The 20,450-nt window shown below is 37.8% G+C and overlaps 1 protein-coding gene across 1 annotated transcript in view; it reads right to left on the bottom strand.

Annotated features, from left to right (window-relative positions):
* Positions 1 to 20,175, bottom strand: part of enpp2 (ectonucleotide pyrophosphatase/phosphodiesterase 2) — a 99,788-nt gene extending 79,613 nt beyond the window's left edge. Inside the window, exons 1-9 of the mRNA XM_072571208.1 lie at positions 19,651 to 20,175; positions 19,324 to 19,420; positions 15,914 to 16,069; positions 15,480 to 15,521; positions 11,509 to 11,634; positions 10,428 to 10,488; positions 7,625 to 7,722; positions 4,173 to 4,252; positions 2,692 to 2,811 (exon numbers count right to left, since the gene is read on the bottom strand). Coding sequence (XP_072427309.1) covers positions 2,692 to 2,811; positions 4,173 to 4,252; positions 7,625 to 7,722; positions 10,428 to 10,488; positions 11,509 to 11,634; positions 15,480 to 15,521; positions 15,914 to 16,069; positions 19,324 to 19,420; positions 19,651 to 19,683 — 813 coding nt within the window. The 5' untranslated portion in view covers positions 19,684 to 20,175. The remainder of the gene's footprint in view (positions 1 to 2,691; positions 2,812 to 4,172; positions 4,253 to 7,624; positions 7,723 to 10,427; positions 10,489 to 11,508; positions 11,635 to 15,479; positions 15,522 to 15,913; positions 16,070 to 19,323; positions 19,421 to 19,650) is intronic.
* Positions 20,176 to 20,450: the final 275 nt, after the last annotated feature.

Genomic DNA, 20,450 nt, shown 5'->3' with positions numbered 1-20,450 from the left:
GGGTATATCTGAGTTAAATAATCAATGCTGCTCTTGACAACAGCCCTACTCTCTGCTGGCATTTCAACTATTCCCAGGCTATAGTTAAGAGGATAGATCCATCTTCCCCAGTCAACCATCCTCCCCAGTCAATTACAACAAGAATAGATGTTCTAAACTGGTGTAAATTCTACACGTAGCCTTAAAACAGCAGTCGACTCTCTTGCTCCTTGGATGTTGCCTGACCAGCTGTGCTCTTCTAGTGCCATACTTTTCGACTCATATTTTGCTCATGTCCCCACATCCAGCCATTCTGGACACTGACAGCAAGAGTTCTGGCAACCTGACAATTTTCATGGTATGGACAATAAGCTCAGTCCTTTCCCAGTGAGAAAGAAAGGTCACTCACACTGACCTGCACATGCACTTGCATCTCTGGCAAAATACAGATCCCACCCCCAAAATATCAGACATGTCACGTAATATCTGACCTCTGCCTGCAGCTGTGGAAATACCACAAAGTCTGCAGTCCATTCTTGGAGACCCACAAATCGCCAAGTATGCTCTCAAAACTGCAGTTCACCCACAGGTTACGAGGAATGACACCTCAGTCAAAGTTCCCCTCCCACTGAGTTCAAATCTAACTTACCCCCAACTAATGACCAAAGCCGTAGCAGCTGCTTTAATGTTCGTTCCCTCCCGTCCCTTCAACTCACACTATTCCCAGCGCAGAAAGTGTATGCTTTCAATCCTTCCTCTTACAAGCACCATGCAATCAGGAAGTGCAGTGATTACATAAATCATGTATGAAAATGTCTCCTGATCTGGAATATATGCACGCATGCAAACAGAATGTATTAAAATTATGGAATTCCTTTCCAGAAAGAACTTGTACATATGATGCTTTTCATAACTGAGGTTTGTACAGACAGCTGAGTAATTCTGAAATGTAGGAAACATGGCAGCCAGTTCACAAACAACAATGTTGCACAAATAACAAGATTAATGGTTTAACAGTCTGTCTTTCTTTCATGATATTGGTTAAGGGATAATTGTTGCCAAGAGCACCAGGAAATATGCCCTGATTTTCTCTGTATTGTTCCTGAGGGACTGTGACATCCATGAAGTGGATAACTGAAGCCTCGGTTCAATCTCTCATCTAAATAAAAAGATCTTTGACAGAGTAGCATTAATGTGTCAGCGAGATTCCACTGAAACTTTGAATGGAGCTGGAGACCCATAGGCTTGTTGTCTCAGACAGTGAGTACTATCAATGCATAAAGATCAAGCAGTTCCTCGGAGTGCTGTTCAAGGTTCAAATGTTTTCAGCTGCTCCATCAATCATGCACCCCGCTTCTCTCCCCTCCCCCACCCCATCACAGGGTCAGAAGCGAGGTTGTGCATAGATGATTGCACCATTCATGATTTGTCAGATACAGAAGCTGACCATCTTCAACAAGAGAGAATCTAACCATCACCCCTTAGTATTCAATGGCATTGCTATCATTGAACTCCCCACTATGAACATCCTGGGGGGTACTGTAAACCAGAAACTAGATCAGCCATATTAAAAATCGTGGCTGCAAGCACAGTTCGGCAGGTCAACATCCATAACACACAAGTCAGAGAGTCATACAGCAAGGACTTTGTCAGCAGTGTGATGGAATACTCTCCACTGGCTTGAATGAGTATAGTTCCAGTGACATACAAAAAAAAGGTCAACATCATCTCAGGCAAAGCAAAGCAGTCTACTTTGCTCATATTCCCATTCCCAACATTCACTCCCTCCACCTACTGACACACAGTATCAGCAATGTGTATTAAGGTGCACTGTAGCAACTCAACAAAGCTCCTTTGACAGCACCTTCCAAACATGCAACTTCATCACATTGAAGGACATGGGCAACATGTATTTGGGTACACTCCCACCTGGAAGCTGCCCTCCAGTCACACGCCACCCAAACTTAGAACTATACAGTCACAGAATCACTACAGTGCAGAATGAGGGCATTCAGCCCATCAAGTCTAGACTGTCCAAAGAGCATTCCATCTAAACCAAGCCCTAGCACTATCCCCGTAACCCTGCACTTCCCATGGTTAATCCACCGATCCTGCACATCCCTGGACACTACAGACAATTTCCCTTGGCCATTCTACCTAACCTACATATCTTTAGAAGATGGGTGGAAACCAGAGTACCTGGCAGAAACCCATGCAGACACAGGGAGAATGTGCGAACTCCACACAGACAGTTGCCCTAGGGTGGACTCAAACCCAGGTCCCTGGCACTGTGAAGCAGCAGTGCTAATCACTGAGCCATAGTCATTCTTTCACTGTCACTAGATCAAAATCCTGGAACTCCCATCTTTAGAGAACTGCAAATGTACTTATATCAAATGGACTGCAATCATTCAAAAAGGTGTCCCACTACCATCTTCTCAAAGGCAATTAAGGACTACCACTCACTGACCATGAAAGAACAATTTAAAAAATAAATTAAGTATTTAAACAGAGTATAATAAATCAGTTGATTTAAACTTGTGGCTTCAATATTTCACTGAGTACAGGTAAAACAAAATCCTGCTACCTTTATTTTCTTTTCTTTAAGTTGTTTATAACATGTTAATGAAACATTTCTCACTGAGAGGTAAGAGTGGACTCCAGTTACAAGACAAACTGCCCTGCTTTCACTCACCAATCCTCAGAACTTACCGGCTGCCCTCCCCACCATCGAGGATTCAACTTTTCTCTACCTCGAAGGCTGAAATTGGCATCAAACACAGGGTCATGCATCAAGTTGCCAACAATTCCATGTGATTCAGGATAAAGTCCCTTTGTACGAGGAAACCAAAGCAAATTGATTAGATGTGGGTTTTACTCGTTAGAATTTACACAACCTTTTCACACTGAGTAATTTCACTAGGGAAAATACACATCTAAGACCAAAAATTAGAACTGCAATTCAAAGCTGTACTTCTACATTATTTATGTAATAGGAAAGAGCAGGAAAACTAACATTTGTGTTTGCTTGGAAAGAAAAAATAACAGTTTAAATGAGTTTAATACTCCAACATTTTTTTTCCTCTTATTTCAGCTTCCAATGTATTGTTTATTCACTAATTTCAAAACCTGGACTCCATACTGCACATAAAATGTACTGAAATTTTAAAAGAGGGGGAAAAAGGTATTGACACAGCATTAACAAAAACACTATTGCCATTAATGAATCCCATATATTTCCTTTTCCTATGCAGACAGGGTTGCTACTATTTTGTACATTAAGGCTTGTTTATCATGAAATTAGTTTAAATCAGGGTCATGAACATGGCACTTAACAAAAAAGCAAAAAGAAGAAAAAAGACTGCACACGATTACCAATAAAGTTTTTTTAAATTCTAAAGCCCAATTAGTTTGCAGCCCTCATTTAAGCTCAGTACAGTCATATGTGTCATTTAAAAGAAAATAACCTGCACATTACTATTCTGAAAGCCTCCATTATTAATAGTTTTTTTCTAAAAATTATCTTCCTGAGGGGACTGACAGCATTGTGCAGTCTCGTGCCCTCATGTGCCACCAAATCTCCAGTATGATGGTACCCCGTACATGAGCTATTTAACGTACAAGTCATCACAAATAAGCCTTATCCATCCTCACCAGAAGTTCACATATGAACTTTCAGCAGGGTCTACAAGCAGCAATCAGACCAGAAAGAAAAAATATAAAATGCTGGAAACAGGTTTGTCAGCAGCTAAAAAGAAAAAACACAGGTTAGCTTTTCATGCATGGACTTCTTGTCTTTTTTTTGGTGTATGGGTGAATTTCAGCAAATGAATTCTGTTTTTCCTCTCCCCTTCTTTGGAACACTTGAATGAATTGAAGACTTTTATTTACTGCCTCTGATATTGGCCAATTTGAGAGAAACAGGGAAATATACTTGAGGTTTTCCAAATCAACATAGCACAACACCACACCATGCAGCACATCCATCTAAAGGACTAGCATGTGAATCACCACCACTTCGTTCACAAAATGAAAAGAACAGTTTAAATTATATCAAAATACACACTAATATCAAAATATATTCAATTTGAATTCAAGAATCCAAAATCTCAATATCTCAAATTCAATAATTTGCCAGAAATTTGACCACTGTTAAAATGCATGTTGCCACTTTCACAAAATGTAACACTTACAGTAGCAAGGGTGTACATATTAGGGAAGGTTTTTGTCGGATAAACTGGTCTCATGTAGGGGGCATGAGTTCCACACGATCCTAAATACAAAGAAGGTTGTTACCATCTGCAAAAATGTGTGTTACAATATTGACACTATGCCACTGATCACTACAGGGAAGCAAAATGAATATGTGGTGTTCTGTAAATCATGACAAAATATATCACATGGGTTTAGTGTATAGTTCTCTGAAATTATCAACTTGCATTAAAAGAAATGCATTTACATTTGAAAATGCTCAGCATCTGCATTTATTTTTCAATCATTGCACAATGGTTGATCAGATTTTGATGAAGGCAAGATGTGTAGCGTCACTTCAAATGTACATCTGCAATTCATCAGAATATAGGTTGGTAGTTCTGTATCAAGCACAAAACCTTGCAACAGTACAAAATCAGGGACAAAGTGTATACGCAACATAGTATTATACTGTGTTAATACAAGGAACATACCAATAAAACCTTCTGGAGTAGATTTTAACTTTGTGCAACTTTCTAGAACTGGCGATAGGGATCAGAGTAAATAAAAAAAACACATAAATGATGGCAATCTGAAGTAAAAACTAAAACAAATACTGGAAATGTCCTTACAGGTCAGACAGCATCTGTGCAGAGAAACCAAGTGACCATTTCAGGTTGATGACTTTTCATCAGAACTGCAGAAAAATTGAAATGCTTTAAAGCCAATACAAGGGAGAAGTACTAACAAAACGGACTGTCAGTGTCAAGATGGAGGTCATGAGAGATGAATTAATAAAAGATTTAATGACTCAGGCCAAGGACAGAAAGGTCAGAATGGAAGCAAGATGGAGAGTTGAATTAAAAATTGACAGGGAGCTCAGGGTCATGGTTATGAAATGAGATGGAGTTTCTCAAAGTGGTCACTTGGTCTACATTTTGCCTTCAAAATGTAGAAGAGACCACATTGTGAGCAGTGAATAGTGTACTAAACTGAAAGATGTACAAGTAAATTGCTGTTTCATTTGGAAGGAGTGTCTGGGGCCTTGGATGGCAAGAAGAAATCAGCAACTCACTTTGCACCTTTCCTGTTTTTTATTTCTATTGATGTCAATAGAGATGTCGAACAGGCTGCCAATTCACCATCAGCCATTTTATGCTATTGCACTAAATCAGAATCTATTCCATTGTATCTGCACAGCAACTCAAATTCTCCAAATGCTATTGATAGTCAAAATAAGACAGTTACTTTTAGAGAATCTCTTTTGTAACAAACAAAATACAAAAGGCTTTTATGCTGTCACAGTAGAAACAGTGAAACCTATTTTCTCCAAAAGCTTGTATTTTTTAGGTTTTCAAGAAGTACAGGGCTTGATTCAAACCACAGATTTGTTTGACTTTACTTATGAATGTTGTATTACTTTGTGTAAATTAAACAAAACTGAAAATAAAGACAGAAAACACATTTATCTAAAGAGATTAATTCCTTCCTACTTGGAAACTCTAATTACTTTCCACAGAAAATAGCTGGATTCTACTGGACAATTTGGAAGATAAACTGCTATCAGAGCAATATCTTCCCCTTTTTCTCTCATGGTATAAAGTTTGAAAATGAATTATCTGCTGAAACATCCTCTTTGAAGCAGAGAGATACTCCCTTGAAGTAAATTGAAAGTGGGAGGTGAACTGTTGGTGTGAGGGAGAGTGTTTCCAAAGTAAAAGATGCCCATGTTCTGAGATTGTTTCCTACAAAGTTTGTCTTTGCCGATAGGTTATTTTGATATGCACCCTATAAAGGTGCAGTATATAATGCTGCCTGCCCAATGTGTTCAGTAAAGATATTTGTGTTGCACTGTCAGTGAAACAAGTTTAATTAGACATCCTCAAATCAACTGTCTCAGACTGTGGGTATTTCAACTGCTGATTCCTTTTCAATGGTGAACCATTTAAAGGATAGGGTTGGTGAAAGAGGGTCAGATAAACATTACACTTTAAAGTACTTTGCCATACATAGATACATCACCATTAAAAGTGATTTGAATTTACAGAGCACTATAGCATAAATGGAGCTGATTTACTAAATTTGGAGTGCATCCCACTTTTTAAAATGCACCATTCATGGTGCTGGAGTCAGTCCGAATCAAGTCAGAATTCATTAATTGCAGGTTTTTAGGCAGTTTGAATGACCTGAAGCATTATGGTCTGTTGACTGCTAATTTAAATCTTATTTCTGCTTAGAAAGAATTATCTCAAGGATTTGCCTGAAATAAAGAAACAAATAATATCAAAAGAAGCAGTTTCAGAATTAGAAGAATTCAGGCTCACACTTTAGAGAACCAAATCTCTCAGTCCACCAAAGTGGAATATGTTTATTTCTCATGTTTATTTTTACTTTGAAAGAATAATCAGACATGTTAACACCACTGTTTCTTGTGACAATATTATATTTGAGTTAAGTTAGAGAATAACTTCAACATAAAAATGCATTTATGTTCAGAATTTGCATGAAAAGAAAGTAATGTTTGACAATTTAATATTTCAAATATTCAACATTTAGTAATATGCTTATGGGGAATCATTGGGTCATAGTATTTCAAATCAAAAATTGTTTAAAACATAGGTATGTGATACACAAAGACTATAGGGTGGTGTGGTGGCTCAGTGCTTAGCACTGCTGCCTCACAGCGCCAGGGACCCATGTTCGATTCCAGCCTCAGGCAATTGTCTGTGTGGAGTTTGCACATTCTCCCCGTGTCTGTGTGGGTTTCCTCCGGGTGCTCTGATTTCCTCCCACAATCAGAAAGATGTGCAGGTCAGGTGAATTGACCATGCTAAATTGCCCATAGTGTTAGGTGCATTAGTCAGAGGGAAATGGGTTTGGGCGGGTTACTCTTCGGAGGGTCGGTGTGGACTTGTTGGGCCAACGGTCCAGTTTCCACACTGTAGGTAATCTAATCTAAAATGCTGGAGAAACTCAGCAGGTCTGGCAGCATCTGTAGAGAGAAAGCAGAATTAATATTTCACATCCAGTGGCTCTTCTTCCAAACATGTTTCTCCACAGATGCTGCCAGACATGCTGCGTTTCTCCAGCAATTTCTGTTCATGTTAGTTTCAGATCTGTCATTGGTATGTGACAGTTGTTCATAGAATTAATGTGCATTTCATATATGAATGCACCATAGATGCCAATTGCAAATCATTTACAAATATCACCTTAAAAACTAAGATAATCACATATGCACACCACTGAGTTTCTGAATGGATACAGCGAAATGTATATGACCACTCAAAAACAAGCTGCTCAGAATCATCGAAGCAAAACTTTTAACTACAGTCACTCAACCTGAATTTGTTTCCATCTATGCTCTTAGAGACTACATCAAATCCATCTTTCAGTCGGCACAAAGATTAGCCAAAACTCATTGCAATGGAAGCTTTTCTAGAAATAGCCTTACTTAGCTTTTCAATGTTGGGCATGACCTTGCCTCCTTTCTTCATATATGAAGCTCGAAATCCATCCACAGAGAAAATGATCAGTGGTGGACGGGTGAAGCTAAAATGTGAAATGCATAAGTGTTAAAGCAAGGGGTTCATAACAAAGTCCACGCTGATCACGTGCTTATTACATTCAGTGACACTCTGTATTAATCAATTATACATGAGCACTTCTTCTGCATACGTCAAACGTATACAGCTATAAAAATATACACAAAAACAGTTGAATTCAACTTACCTGATCATCACTATTAATGATTATTTGGATTGATCTGTCTTGTCATAGCAATAAATCAGGTGATTCAATGTGGTTACATTACTCATGAGAATCAGCAGGGGTTCTGTTGTATGAGTTAACATGAGGAAACGTGTTGCACTCATTGTGTGGGCAACCACAAACTCTTTTCTGGTATGAAATAATCAACCAATGAAACGTGCATTGCTATTAACTCAATTGCATTTATGAAACAAAAATTAGCTTCATACTGAATTGAGGGTATCTTATCATTTCCTTCATGCACATCTCACCCACACAAAGTTTTAATACTTTACTTCTCCACATAGCTTACCTGCTTGTTTGTGTACAAAGTTTTGACAAAAATGCTTTGCCATCCTTTGAGAGAAGCAGACGTATTTCCACATATGGTAACCAGTCACTGTTATCACAGAATAATAAGATAATGCAACACATGAGGTCCATCAGCCCATCTTGCCTTGGCAGAGCTATTCAATTTGTCCAGAAGCCCCGTAATTGATTTACCTTTCAAGTATTTATCAAATTCCCTTCTCAGACATGGCATTGAACTAATTTCCACCGCCTTTTCAGTTAGTGACTTCCAGGTTACAAATAACTTGTTCTTCTCATGTTTCCTCTGATCCTATTAGTCACGTTAAATCTCTATGCTATGGTTAACAACCTTTCTGCCATGGAGAGAGTTTGTTTTTCTTATTTTCTCTATAAAATCTTTCATAATTTTGAATGCCTCTATCAAATTCTTCTCTCCAATTTATCTGCGTTGATGAGAATTTCAGTTTATGTTTCTGATGCTCACTTCTGATATCCTTCTTCACCTTTTTCCGCATCCCATCTCAGGCTTTGGCTTTTGTCCCACAGTCTGATGGCCAAAATTAATGCAATACAACAATAGGCAAGGGCCTAACCAATGTTTCACAAACATCCAATGTGTGGTCTTCTCACCAGCATCTTAAACACAATGGCCTGGAGTTTCTGCCCACTTGTGCTGCTTTTTGTCAGTACAATGGACCCAATATAAGCATATTCAATGCAAAGGATCACTAAATCTTAAGCACAAATTGCACTCAATGCAACACCAATTTTCACAACCTTTTGCATGAGTTTCAAGAACACAGTGCTAGAAACCTGACTCACCCAGAACAAGGCCACGATGCCAGATACATTTCTTTTACCATCAAGAGTTTCTCAATCATGTTAGCTTGCATACCTTCAAGGTAGTTCCAAACAATAAACTGGATTCCAGTTACTATGGTTTGAATTGGTACAGTTTGAAAGGTTTTCTACAATTTTCTTCAAAATGAAATTTTTAAGGAGTTTTATAGCTGTACCATCAATCTAAAAATGTTTTGTACATTCTTAATATCATAGAGTCAGAGATGTACAGCATGGAAACAGACCCTTCGGTCCAACCCGTCCATGCCAACCAGATATCCCAACCCAATCTAGTCCCACCTGCCAGCACCTGTCCCATATCCCTCCAAACCCTTCCCAATCATATACCCATCCAAATGCCTCTTAAATGTTACAATTGTACCAGCCTCCACCACTTCATCTAGCAGCTCATTCCATACACGTAGCACACTGTGTGTGAAAATGTTGCCCCTTAGGTCTCTTTTATATCTTTCCCCTGTCATTCTAAACTTATGCCCTCTAGTTCTGGACTCCCCAACCCCAGGGAAAAGACTTTGCCTATTTACCCTATCCATGCCCCTCATAATTTTGTAAACCTCTATAAGGTCACCCCTCAGCCTCCGATGCTCCAGGGAAAACAGCCCCAGCCTGTTCAGCCTCTCCCTATAGCTAAAATCCTCCAAACCTGGCAACATCCTTGTAAATCTTTTCTGAACCCTTTCAAGTTTCACAACATCTTTCCGATAGGAAGGAGACCAGAATTGCACGCAATATTCCAACAGTGGCCTAACAAATATCCTGTACAGCCGCAACATGACCTCCTAACTCCTGTACTCAATTCTCTGACCAATAAAGGAAAGCATACCAAACGCCTTCTTCACTATCCTATCTACCTGCGACTCCACTTTCAAGGAGCTATGAACCTGCACTCCTGGAAAATAGTTGAAGTTGAAACTTGGGGGGGGGGGGGGTGCATAACTTGTCAAAACAGGAGCAATTCTGGACACAATTTGCACCGAAATCAGAGAGCGTGCATCTTAAATGGAAACACCACCATACGATTGGTGAATTCTCATAAATGGAACACTGCCTGGTTACAGGAGATTCAACAACTTGTGCTACCATCAGTTCTAATTTTAATGAGGATCACGATTAAAATACCTCAGCGCATACTGTCAAATCTATTACAAACTGGGGAACAGTCAATTATGCTGCTGATCAGATATATAGCTGTTCAAACTGATCATTATGATTAAAAATCTAACTTTCTGCTAAAGTCTTCTTTTAAAAATAAAATCAGCACTACACATATAACTGCCACAGGAAAAACATTATCAATTATTGCAGGACTCAGATGGATGTTAGTTTATACATACCCTGCTGGACAATCTGGTGTCTTCAAATCTTCACATTCTTCATTCAACCAATGTGTTTCACCTGGTATCAAGGTTTATCATGTAATTAGACTGTGGGACTAGCATACATTAAAGTATGAAACAAAATCTAATCTTTGATTTGATGAGTTCTAAATAGAAAAACATAACCTACATGTATAAAGAGCATATCTGAAAATTAGCGTTCATGTTTTTAATTTTAAGACAGAAACATTCAAAAATCTGCTAAAACTTAAGATTTAAATAAAATTTTGGAGAAGTTTTAGAACATATTCAATATATGTTCTATAGAATATACCAGACATATTCTACTCAAACTCAAACATGTAATATTGTTATGGACAAGAAACCTGACCAAAGAACAGATAATTGCAGTAAAACCTTACAGTGTAACTCCCAGTGTTAGAAGTACTAAAAATGTGTTCAGTAAAGAAGGTTGACAGCACTACAATTTCAACTACAGATATCTCAGTTTCTCAAAAGAGTAACTTGTTGAGATTTACTGATGTTTACAGAACACAGGTTAAACTTTGCACACCAACCCCATCCCAAAAATCTTCCATTCTCATTTTAACCTAATTTTAACAATGTTGGGCTGGATTTTCCAGGGGGAGATGGGGATTTAGATCAGGTTCTGGGGGTGTAGGTGGACTTGAGATGGTGTAGGCAGTCATTTCTGCGATGTAGTTCGAAGTTGCAATCTAACCATCAGGAAATATGGGCCAATAAAAGGTTTCTTTCAGAAACTTCAAAGATTAAAAATTATTGACGTTGCCATTAATAAATGAAAACACTTACATTGTCTACTCAATTCAGGTCTTCAACCTCCTCCACTTTTGTCAACTCCAAGATGGAACATATTATATAGTAAGGTTTCTGAGACTTGGTCCTGATCATAGTGTTTGAATCTTTTGTTCATTAAAAGTTATGATCAGTAATTCGGATGCACTGATGTCTTCTCAAATCAGTGCTCCCATGAAATGAGATTTCCATCACGTTTGCAGTCTTAAAAGACTTGGGCTTTGCATATCAGAAGGGGAATTATGGAATAGTCTGAAATTACCTTTACATGCAACTAGGTAGTTGGAGCAGCAATCTCCTCTATTCATGCAATCTTCAGAACACTGGCAAACATATTCTTCATTTCGTGCTTCCCCACAACGGTCTTTGTTGCACTCCCATGCTCGACCTAAAATATGTCGTAAATTAGTTTTTCCTGAGGTATTTGAGTCCTTGTGTTTTGCAAATTACCTTCAGTTTGCCCATCTTGTATCACCATTTACATTTATTAATGACATATCTCAAAAGTCTTTAACATAGTATGTTTGTGTAAAACAGATCACTGTATTGGTATTTGACAAAAGTATTTATCTTAATAGTTCACTGATATCAGTAAATTTCTCGACTAACAGATGCTCAAGCATTAAAGATTATTATTGTATTCAAAATAAAGCAGAACCACAATGGGGGAATCACTTGGACACTGCCAGAGGAGGAACAGCAGGTGAAGAAAGGAGAATAACTGGAGAGAGGTAATCAGGAAGAATAAGTTGAAGAGAGAGGAACAGTGAGAAAGACTGGAGAAAAGTGTAAAGAGATATATGTAAGGAAAAGAGGGAGCAAGGAATGAGCTCAAGGCAGAATGGAGTTTTAACAGATAGGGGTGAAGAGGAGGACTGGAACCAGCAAGTTATCCATCTCTCAAGTAGTATCACCAATGAAAATGTTTCTGGAGTGAGAAAGCAATGCACTCTCTCTCCTTCAGTCAGCCTGGATTTTAATTTCATTTCGGATGGAAGAAGTTCTTCTCCCTACATCCACACACATATTATTGTCTCAGTAATAGTGCAGTTAGTGGCAGAATTCAATTCCACAAATGAGGGCCAGATTTTCATCTTAATGATGAAAAGATGTGCATTCCTTGGTAGTCCATTTACCACTGCCACAGTGCTAACGTTAAAGTCATGATAAATTACAACAGCTCTCTAAGTGATCCAGCAAAAAAAAAGCATGTGAGTAACCAGAGGAAGTGTCATTTTGACTGAAGCAGATGAGAGATGGAGAGCATTACAGTATTGAGAGAATGAGACAAGATGCTCACGTGAACAGAGATTCCTGACAGATAATCAGGTATGTCACTGAGAATATAGCAAGTTAAATTTTGATTAACTTTTCCAATTTCAATCTGCCTAGTTGCATTTTGGAAGCCTCCAACAAATTACTGTAAAGTTATTCAATAGTCACAGAAATGAAAGCATTGAAAACTAGAATATTCAGTACTTTATAGACATCTTGTAAAGTTATTGACACAATTAATTAATAGTTTCACCAATGTACATAATGAGTATTGCACTGAATTCCGTGCCCACCTACTGTCTGGAAGTATAAAACTGATAGACAGTGAAACAAATATATAATACATATATTATAGCAAATGTATTGGGTAGATTGCTATAAAACTTAAGAACAAAAGAAGTTATTACTGGCTTTAAAGTAATTTATTTATTCCTCATTGCTAGAATTAAAGAATTTTAAAAAGTACAGTATTGCCAGTCATTCACCAATTGTTGATGTCCAGAAAAAATTGTAACTCCAATGAATTAACCAAAACAAATATAAAATACATAATTAAAAATACAAACGTATCTCCAACCATTACTTCCGTAACATAAACTATACCTGAACAAAACAAGATTAAATGATCTGCTGCCCAGGGTCTATATGTGAAAAATGTAGTCAGGCTAAATTGGAGACCTCCTGAGGTACCCATCAGGAAGCATTCAACAGCAATCTGGAAGGATTTTGCTGTCCAAATTTTGACTCTGTAATAAGATACCACACAAGAAACATTATAGGTTCTTTAGAGGTGTGTAAAGCTTAATCTTCAGCCTATCCAGAACAGTGTTGGCAGTGTAGTAAAATAGTTTATTTGATTGGATAAGATTAAAGTTTTACCCAAAACCTGTTCCACAATAAAAAAAACCTTTGGATAAATAGTGCGGCGCTCCCTCAGCACTGACCCTCTGACAGTACAGTGCTCCTTAAGCACTGACCTTCAGAAAGTGCGGCATTCCCTCAGCACTGACCTTCTGACAGTGCGGCACTCCCTCAGCACTGATCTTTTGACAGTGCGGCGCTCCCTCAGCCTTGGCCTTGGGACAATGCGGCGCTGGTTGGGATACCATGCTTCTAGGTATTATCGTGCGTGTCTCTGTTTGGCTTGTCCTAGGATGGACGTGTTGTCCCAGTCAAAATGGTGTCCTTCTTTATCTGTATATAAGCATACTAGTGAGAGGGTCGTGTCATTTTGTAGCTTGTATGGGGCAACTTTTTCATGCAGAGGGCGGTATGTGTATGGAATAAGCTGCCAGAGGAACTGGTGGAGGCTGGTACAATTGCTACATTTAAGAGGCAGTTGGATGGGTATATGAATAGGAAGGGTTTGGAGGGATATGGGCCAGATGCTGGCAGGTGGGACTAGATTGGGTTGGGTTATCTGGTCGGCATGGACAGGTTGGACCGAAGGGTCTGTTTCCATGCTGTACATCTCTATAACTCTATGACTCTAATTGGTAGCATTTCTCTGGTTCTAACTATCCATCTGCCCACTGTAAAGACTTAGATGCTTCTTTTTTTTAAGCCATTCACATGCCGGAGTTTGGCCCATTTCTCTGGTGATCCACCTTCATTCCGATATTTCCAGCCAGTAACATCCAACCCCTCGCCAATTAATCCCTTCCCTTCACCAAAATCAGAAGCTTTACCCACCTCCCATCAGGGGTAGATTTCTGAATCTGCTTTCCAAACAAGACAAGGTCAGCCAAACTCTAACCTCAGATATTTTCTATTTTCTGAACTTCTCACACAGACTCATAACCTATCACATTAACTTAACACATTAGTACCAGAACTCCTAAGTATACTAAAATCTCAATGTTGCAAACCAGCAATTATATTTTGTTCAAAACATCAGAGATGCTTTCGCTTTCTCAAATACCACTTACCAAAATACAAACTTGGTGATGAGATTGTTTGATAACTTTTCCCATGCCGACATCAATGTGACAAGGGTTTCTTTTGAGAAGTAGCAAAACTCTCCCAAACAGAACAGGTCATTTCCAATGATAGGGATCCCTACAAATTTCTGAACTGCTCATTGGAAGTTAACAACTACGTCATTTATTGGACTCCCATAATTGTTTCATTTTAAAACTCTTCCATTCAATAATGCTCATAAACAGACACCTTCCAGCAGGCAGTGATCAGTTAGCTCAGTTAGGCGGATTATTGGTTTGTGATGTGGAGTGATGCCAACAGCATGAATTTAATTCCTGCACCAGCTGACGTTACTATGAAGGATTCTCCTCCTCAACCTCTTCCCTTCACTGGAGGTGTGGTGATCCTCAGGTTAAATCACCACCGGTTGTCTTTCCCTAATGAGAGAGCAGCCCTATAATCTGGTAAGGCAATGGCAACTTCACTTTTACCAGTAGCCAAAAAAGGCACTATAATCTGGTGCAGAAGCTTTTGCAGAGTTAGGATCAATTAACTGGCTGCACACAGGACTTGTTCTAATGCTATTTTTTCCTGAAATTAGAGGGTGATTTACATATTTTTTTACATAGTGTCTCACACAACAATTTACTAAACTCACCTGAACAGCCATGATGTGGAGGTGCCAGTGTTAGACTTGAGTGGACAAAGTTAAAAATCACACAACACCAGATCATCTGAAGGAGCAGTGCTCTGAAAGCTTGTACTTCCAAATAAACCTGTTGGACGATAACCTAGCGCTGTGTGATTTTTAACTTTGTTCACCTGAAGAGGGCAGACAAGCTTAAGTGGATGTGTTAGAGTTTGACCTGATCAACCATTACCTAATTGGAAAGCCAAGACACAATTGCTAAAAATAATGTCTCTTCAATTGAGCCATTTTTAAATAGCCTCATTTATTCAGAAATTGGTTCACATATAATATATCACAGTATACCAGCATTATATAAGCTTTAAATATTTTGAATCTCACTAACTCACCTGCTTGCCCTCTTGATCGAGGATGGGCACGGGATAAATAACCTAAAGAAGGAAGAAAATAGAAAAATAAAAAGAAAATCACTGAAATTGAGATGAAAATAAAAATACACAGAACAATAAGTTTTCCTTTGGATATCTAGAGCCAGTGTTGAAATCAAAACTATCTTTTAAACTTGGATCAAATATTTTGAGTTTTTTGGGAATAGGTGGAAATGGTGAGTTGGTTAAACTGTGTTATTGCTCAAAGAATTGACAGGGGGCATGTTTGCAATTCTCAGTTACTTTAGGGCATCCTCTCAGCCAGAGATTATACATGGCAAATCGAAATGAAGTCATAAAGACATGGAAGAAAGAATATTGAGAGGCTAACTACCTTCAAAGACATAATAATTCTGAACATATATCAAAAGTATGTTTAACTCTCTATTTCGTACCTGTCTTCAAACAAAGTTGATCAAAATCTGAACAGCAGCTGTTATAACTTTTACACAAATTGTCACAACGGCAATTGGGTGGAGTTGCCTCTTGCAGTTCAAAACATCTGCCCCTGCATGACCCAGAAGTAGAAGCTCGGGCTGAATCTGAAACAACTGTGTAAAAGAAAAACATAAAGGATACTTAGGAGTAGCACACTCTGGAAAGTAAAATAATCCAGAAGGTTGTTATGAATGTAATTCTTCAACAATAAAAGCATTATCCATATACTATCAACAACTGTCAAGCTTGCATTCTAATTAACGATGTTATCTCTTGCTATGATATTTGAACAGTTATCTGATTGAAAGACATCGATTATGCACAAGTTTAAAATTCTAACTGGTACATTATTCAATTGCACTATCTATCCCAACATTTTTGATGGTAACTAAAATGAAGTGGCAAGTTGAGAGCAAGATAAGGGGCCAGAGACAGTCATCATAAAATTTTTGGGTGATGCATTACCTAATTTCACAGATGTTAGGAAAGTAAAATGTAGCCAGAGTGCAAGAGCAAAAAATGATTTTGATCAAAAGAATATTATCTAAACAAGACAATATGTCCATCCAAGGAGATCTCAAGTAACTCATGATGTGGGTTCATTCAAAAAGTTGTTTTGCCTCAAAGGTACTTAAAGTGTTGAAGGGAGAGAATATTTTCTTTAAAGATCCATTCTTCTGGAATAAATAGAAAGTTATACTTCCCCTCCACAATAACAAAGTAACTACTTGAACAAAACTGGCAATATTGCTTCCAATTTCAATTCTCTAAAAGAGGCACAGTATATCATAACACACCACAGAATGTAGAGGCAGAGCAGCTGGTCTGTTTAAGGAAACTTCAATCAATTATTTTATGACAGCATACTAGTTGTTTTAAAACAATAAAGTATGAGTTTTAGGCACTTTTGAGCCCTGAACACATAAATAATTAGCACAAAGTCTATGAATAATTTGCTGCTTCCTGTGTCTTTTTTGAAACTTCTGCATTATATTGACACTAAAATTGCAAAAGTACAGCTGTGGTGCAATATCTTTGCCATTTAATTTCTACATCAGAATTATAGAAATTATCATAAATGTATTGATTTATACAAAAATGTATGAAAACACTTTCTGTATTTATCCAGTTAGTTTAAACTACATAGCTATTAATATTCAGTACATTTGTGACATTAATGAAATAAATTAAAATCGCAGTGATGTAGGAATTATCACTTCAAGAGCCTCAGATAGCATGGCAAACTAACCAAATTAATCTTCAGCTTTTCTAACACCTGAATAGAGAATATTATTACTACTTAATAGTTCCAATATTTTTCTAACCCTTAGTATAAATTAAAGTCAGTTATATTGAATTTCCAATATTTCCAGTCATGGAGATTATGGTAAACATCAATGGCCACGAAGTTCTGATGATGACTTTTCTAATGAATGATTAACATGGTGATGCAATGCCTTGAGAATTGATTGAGTAATGATCTGATTACCAGTAAAACCACAACAGTAAATGTTACTTCATTTAACTGTTTCACTGTTTTCATCTGTGCAAGAATACAGAACTTTCTCATTATTTCTCAAAAATATTTCCCCGCTAATGTGTTTGATTTGTTTTAGAATTTATGAAGAACATATTATCAAAATTTCATATTCAATTTAATTAGTAAATGTTTATACACAAACTGTTTCTATTTTCATGCAAAACAAATCATAATTCCAGTTACTTATTAAAGTCTCTTTAAACTGATAATTTCGATATTTGCTTTAGATTTCAAAGTGAAAACCAGATATCTTGTCGGTTCCTTTCTAGTTAATACAGGTAATTTGGCTATAAATTGATTAATGAACATGAACACTATTATCATACACTGACTTTAACAGCTTTTCATCAATTTTCATATTCAAGGTATTTCAGTTTTTAATTCAAAGTACCCGTTCCTCAAGTAAACAAATACGTTTTCATACAAAATAATTACTTTGATCAGGAACTTACAATATTATTAATCATTCTAAATTTGTACATAATGTCAAAAAAACCCTCAAATCATTTAAAGTTAGGGATTGAGTAATATGTAAATTACAGTGCACAGCTGCACCATTTAAAAGATGAAACACAGAAAGGTGTTGGTTATGTGATTAATGCAAAACATAAAGGTAAATGTTATATTAGTCTACACACATCTTGATGGATATAAGAAACTTTCTCATTAATAGCAACCAAAGTAGTCTATTCTGAAGTTGAACTTCTTGCCATAAAAAATACAATATTTAATATGCAAACCTGCTAACTACAAATTCAGTAGCCAATTGAAAATTCTGGATATGGTGTAATCCTGGAACATTTAAGTTTTCAACAGCTCAAATTAAATATTTCCAAAATTAGAATTCTTAAAATTCTAAAATGTTGGTTGCAGAATTAAACTATGGTCTGTGTCTCAATGCTAGGTACATTAACACATTTCCAAAATTGTAATTTCTTCAGCATTACAGTTGGTGTTGTAGCTCTTCCATGGCACACATATACAACAGGGCTATGTTGTTCTTCACTGGAGTATTCAGAAATAATGCAGAGAAAGTTACTTTAATGCCCCAGCCTGCTCACTGAGAAAAAGTTATATTGGAAATAAGCACTATGCTCAGTGTCCATACTATACCATACAGCTAACTACATTCTGAGTCCATTTATGGACATATTATTGATAATAGCAGTTAAACTTCAATTTAATAAACCCAGTTTAGTGAAATTGTAAATTACATTCAATTTGTTAAATGTCTCAATTGACAAATAAACTTTTCCAGTGAATGGAGACTTTTCAGTATTCAAACAGTACGCAGTTCCATTGCAGTGCTATAGTCACTGAAACTTCCCATTGAATTGTTCAGTAACATGGTCAAAACTATCGTGGTTGTAGGTGTAAACTGGACAATAATTAACATTGAGGTTATCATTGTTTAACAAGCAATGTGACTTTTCTGGCATGTGTTAACGTGGACCTTGAAGTGCGAATTTCCTTGTAATTATATGGTCGATGTCTCCGCCTCATTTAATGTCAAATTAGAGGCTGTTGTACTAGCTTGCCTGTGAGGAGCAGGAAAATGTGCAATGTGTTCGGGCAAAGTGAGCAGCAACCATCAGAAGACTGGGTTTTCCCCCCATCTGCAACCTGATGCATAGTTTAAAGGTCGGGTGCATTTGTGTCAATTTAAAATGTTGGAAGAAGACAAGGAGTGTATAACCTTGTATTGGGCACTTATAAAAAAGCACGAACTGCGTTAGCACCCGATCACAGTTACAGCCTCCATCCAATATAATATTTTTTCTAGACTTTGTAACGGAGACTATAGAAAAACAATGAAAAACAAAGTACCTTCACGATTGCTTGTGCCTCCTGATCTTTGCACGCGGCGCAAGCTAAATCCTTGGCAAACATTTACCCCGGCTATGAATGTCAACACTGAAATGATCTGCAAATAAGATTTGTTTTAGTTATAGATATATCAAAGAAAAGAATGATGATTAGCTGACACATTGGTAAATCTTTCACTTCAACGCTTGAGCATATAATGCTCCGAGACAATTGTGCGAGGGCTACATAGTGCTTTTTTTTCCAGCAAGTCAACTCCAGATCCGCAACAGACTGATTCAAGAGCAAATATTACTCCTCGAAAAGCCCGCGGCACCACATTAGACATACCTGGGACAACTTCAGGTTAATGCTCTTCGACATGGTTGTTCTTAACGGTGAAGAGGATTCCTTCCTGGCAACTGGCTTCCTGAAGGAACCTCAGACTGATCCCACCTGTTCAGGTTGTCAATCTAAAGCGTGTCTGCCTGTGTCTCACTGGATCATGTTTCACAATTAAGAGCGGATGAGTTTTGTTTCTGATTTTTGTTTGAAATCACACTTTGTTAATTAAAAAACAAAAACTTGCCACGTTGTTCCGCAAAACTATTTTTTTTCTCTCTCTCGCTCTTTTAAACAGCACGTGGACTCTCCCTGCCTTTTGTGTATGTTGTTTGAGCTGTGGAGGATCTCAGCTGTTGAAGCAGCTAAACGCCGCCACTGTTGTTTTTCAAAGACATCTTGTTCTACACCAAATAGTGGGGCCTTTGTCCGGGAGAAGAGGCAAGGCGAGTTGTGTGATGTACAGCTGCCCCCGTTACCAGATCTCTTTTAAAACAGCGTTTGTTTAGTAGGAGCGCGTTTGTGCCAGCTTCCTGTCTGGCAGTTTTCCCCATTCCCTCGCCCCTCCCCCCCCCCCCTTCTCACAGATTATAAAGATGAAAAAAAAATAAGGGCTGTCGCAATCATTTGGGCTGAGAGTGTCCGTAAACAAAAAAATAAAAATCCCCAAGGCTGGTTAGTAAACATCAGCTAAAACCATGAATTGACTGCAGCTCGCTGCAATTTTAAGGGAAAGTTTTGTTTCCTTTCCTGACGCCCTCTGTCGAAATAAGTCATGACCTTTCCCGGTTACCTGACTGATAAGAAGG

Source organism: Chiloscyllium punctatum, chromosome 5 (assembly GCF_047496795.1).
Source record: "Chiloscyllium punctatum isolate Juve2018m chromosome 5, sChiPun1.3, whole genome shotgun sequence".
In the NCBI taxonomy this organism is placed as follows: Eukaryota; Metazoa; Chordata; class Chondrichthyes; order Orectolobiformes; family Hemiscylliidae; genus Chiloscyllium; species Chiloscyllium punctatum.
Note: the sequence above shows the minus strand (reverse complement) of the source record. Positions and strands in the feature narration are given on the sequence as shown.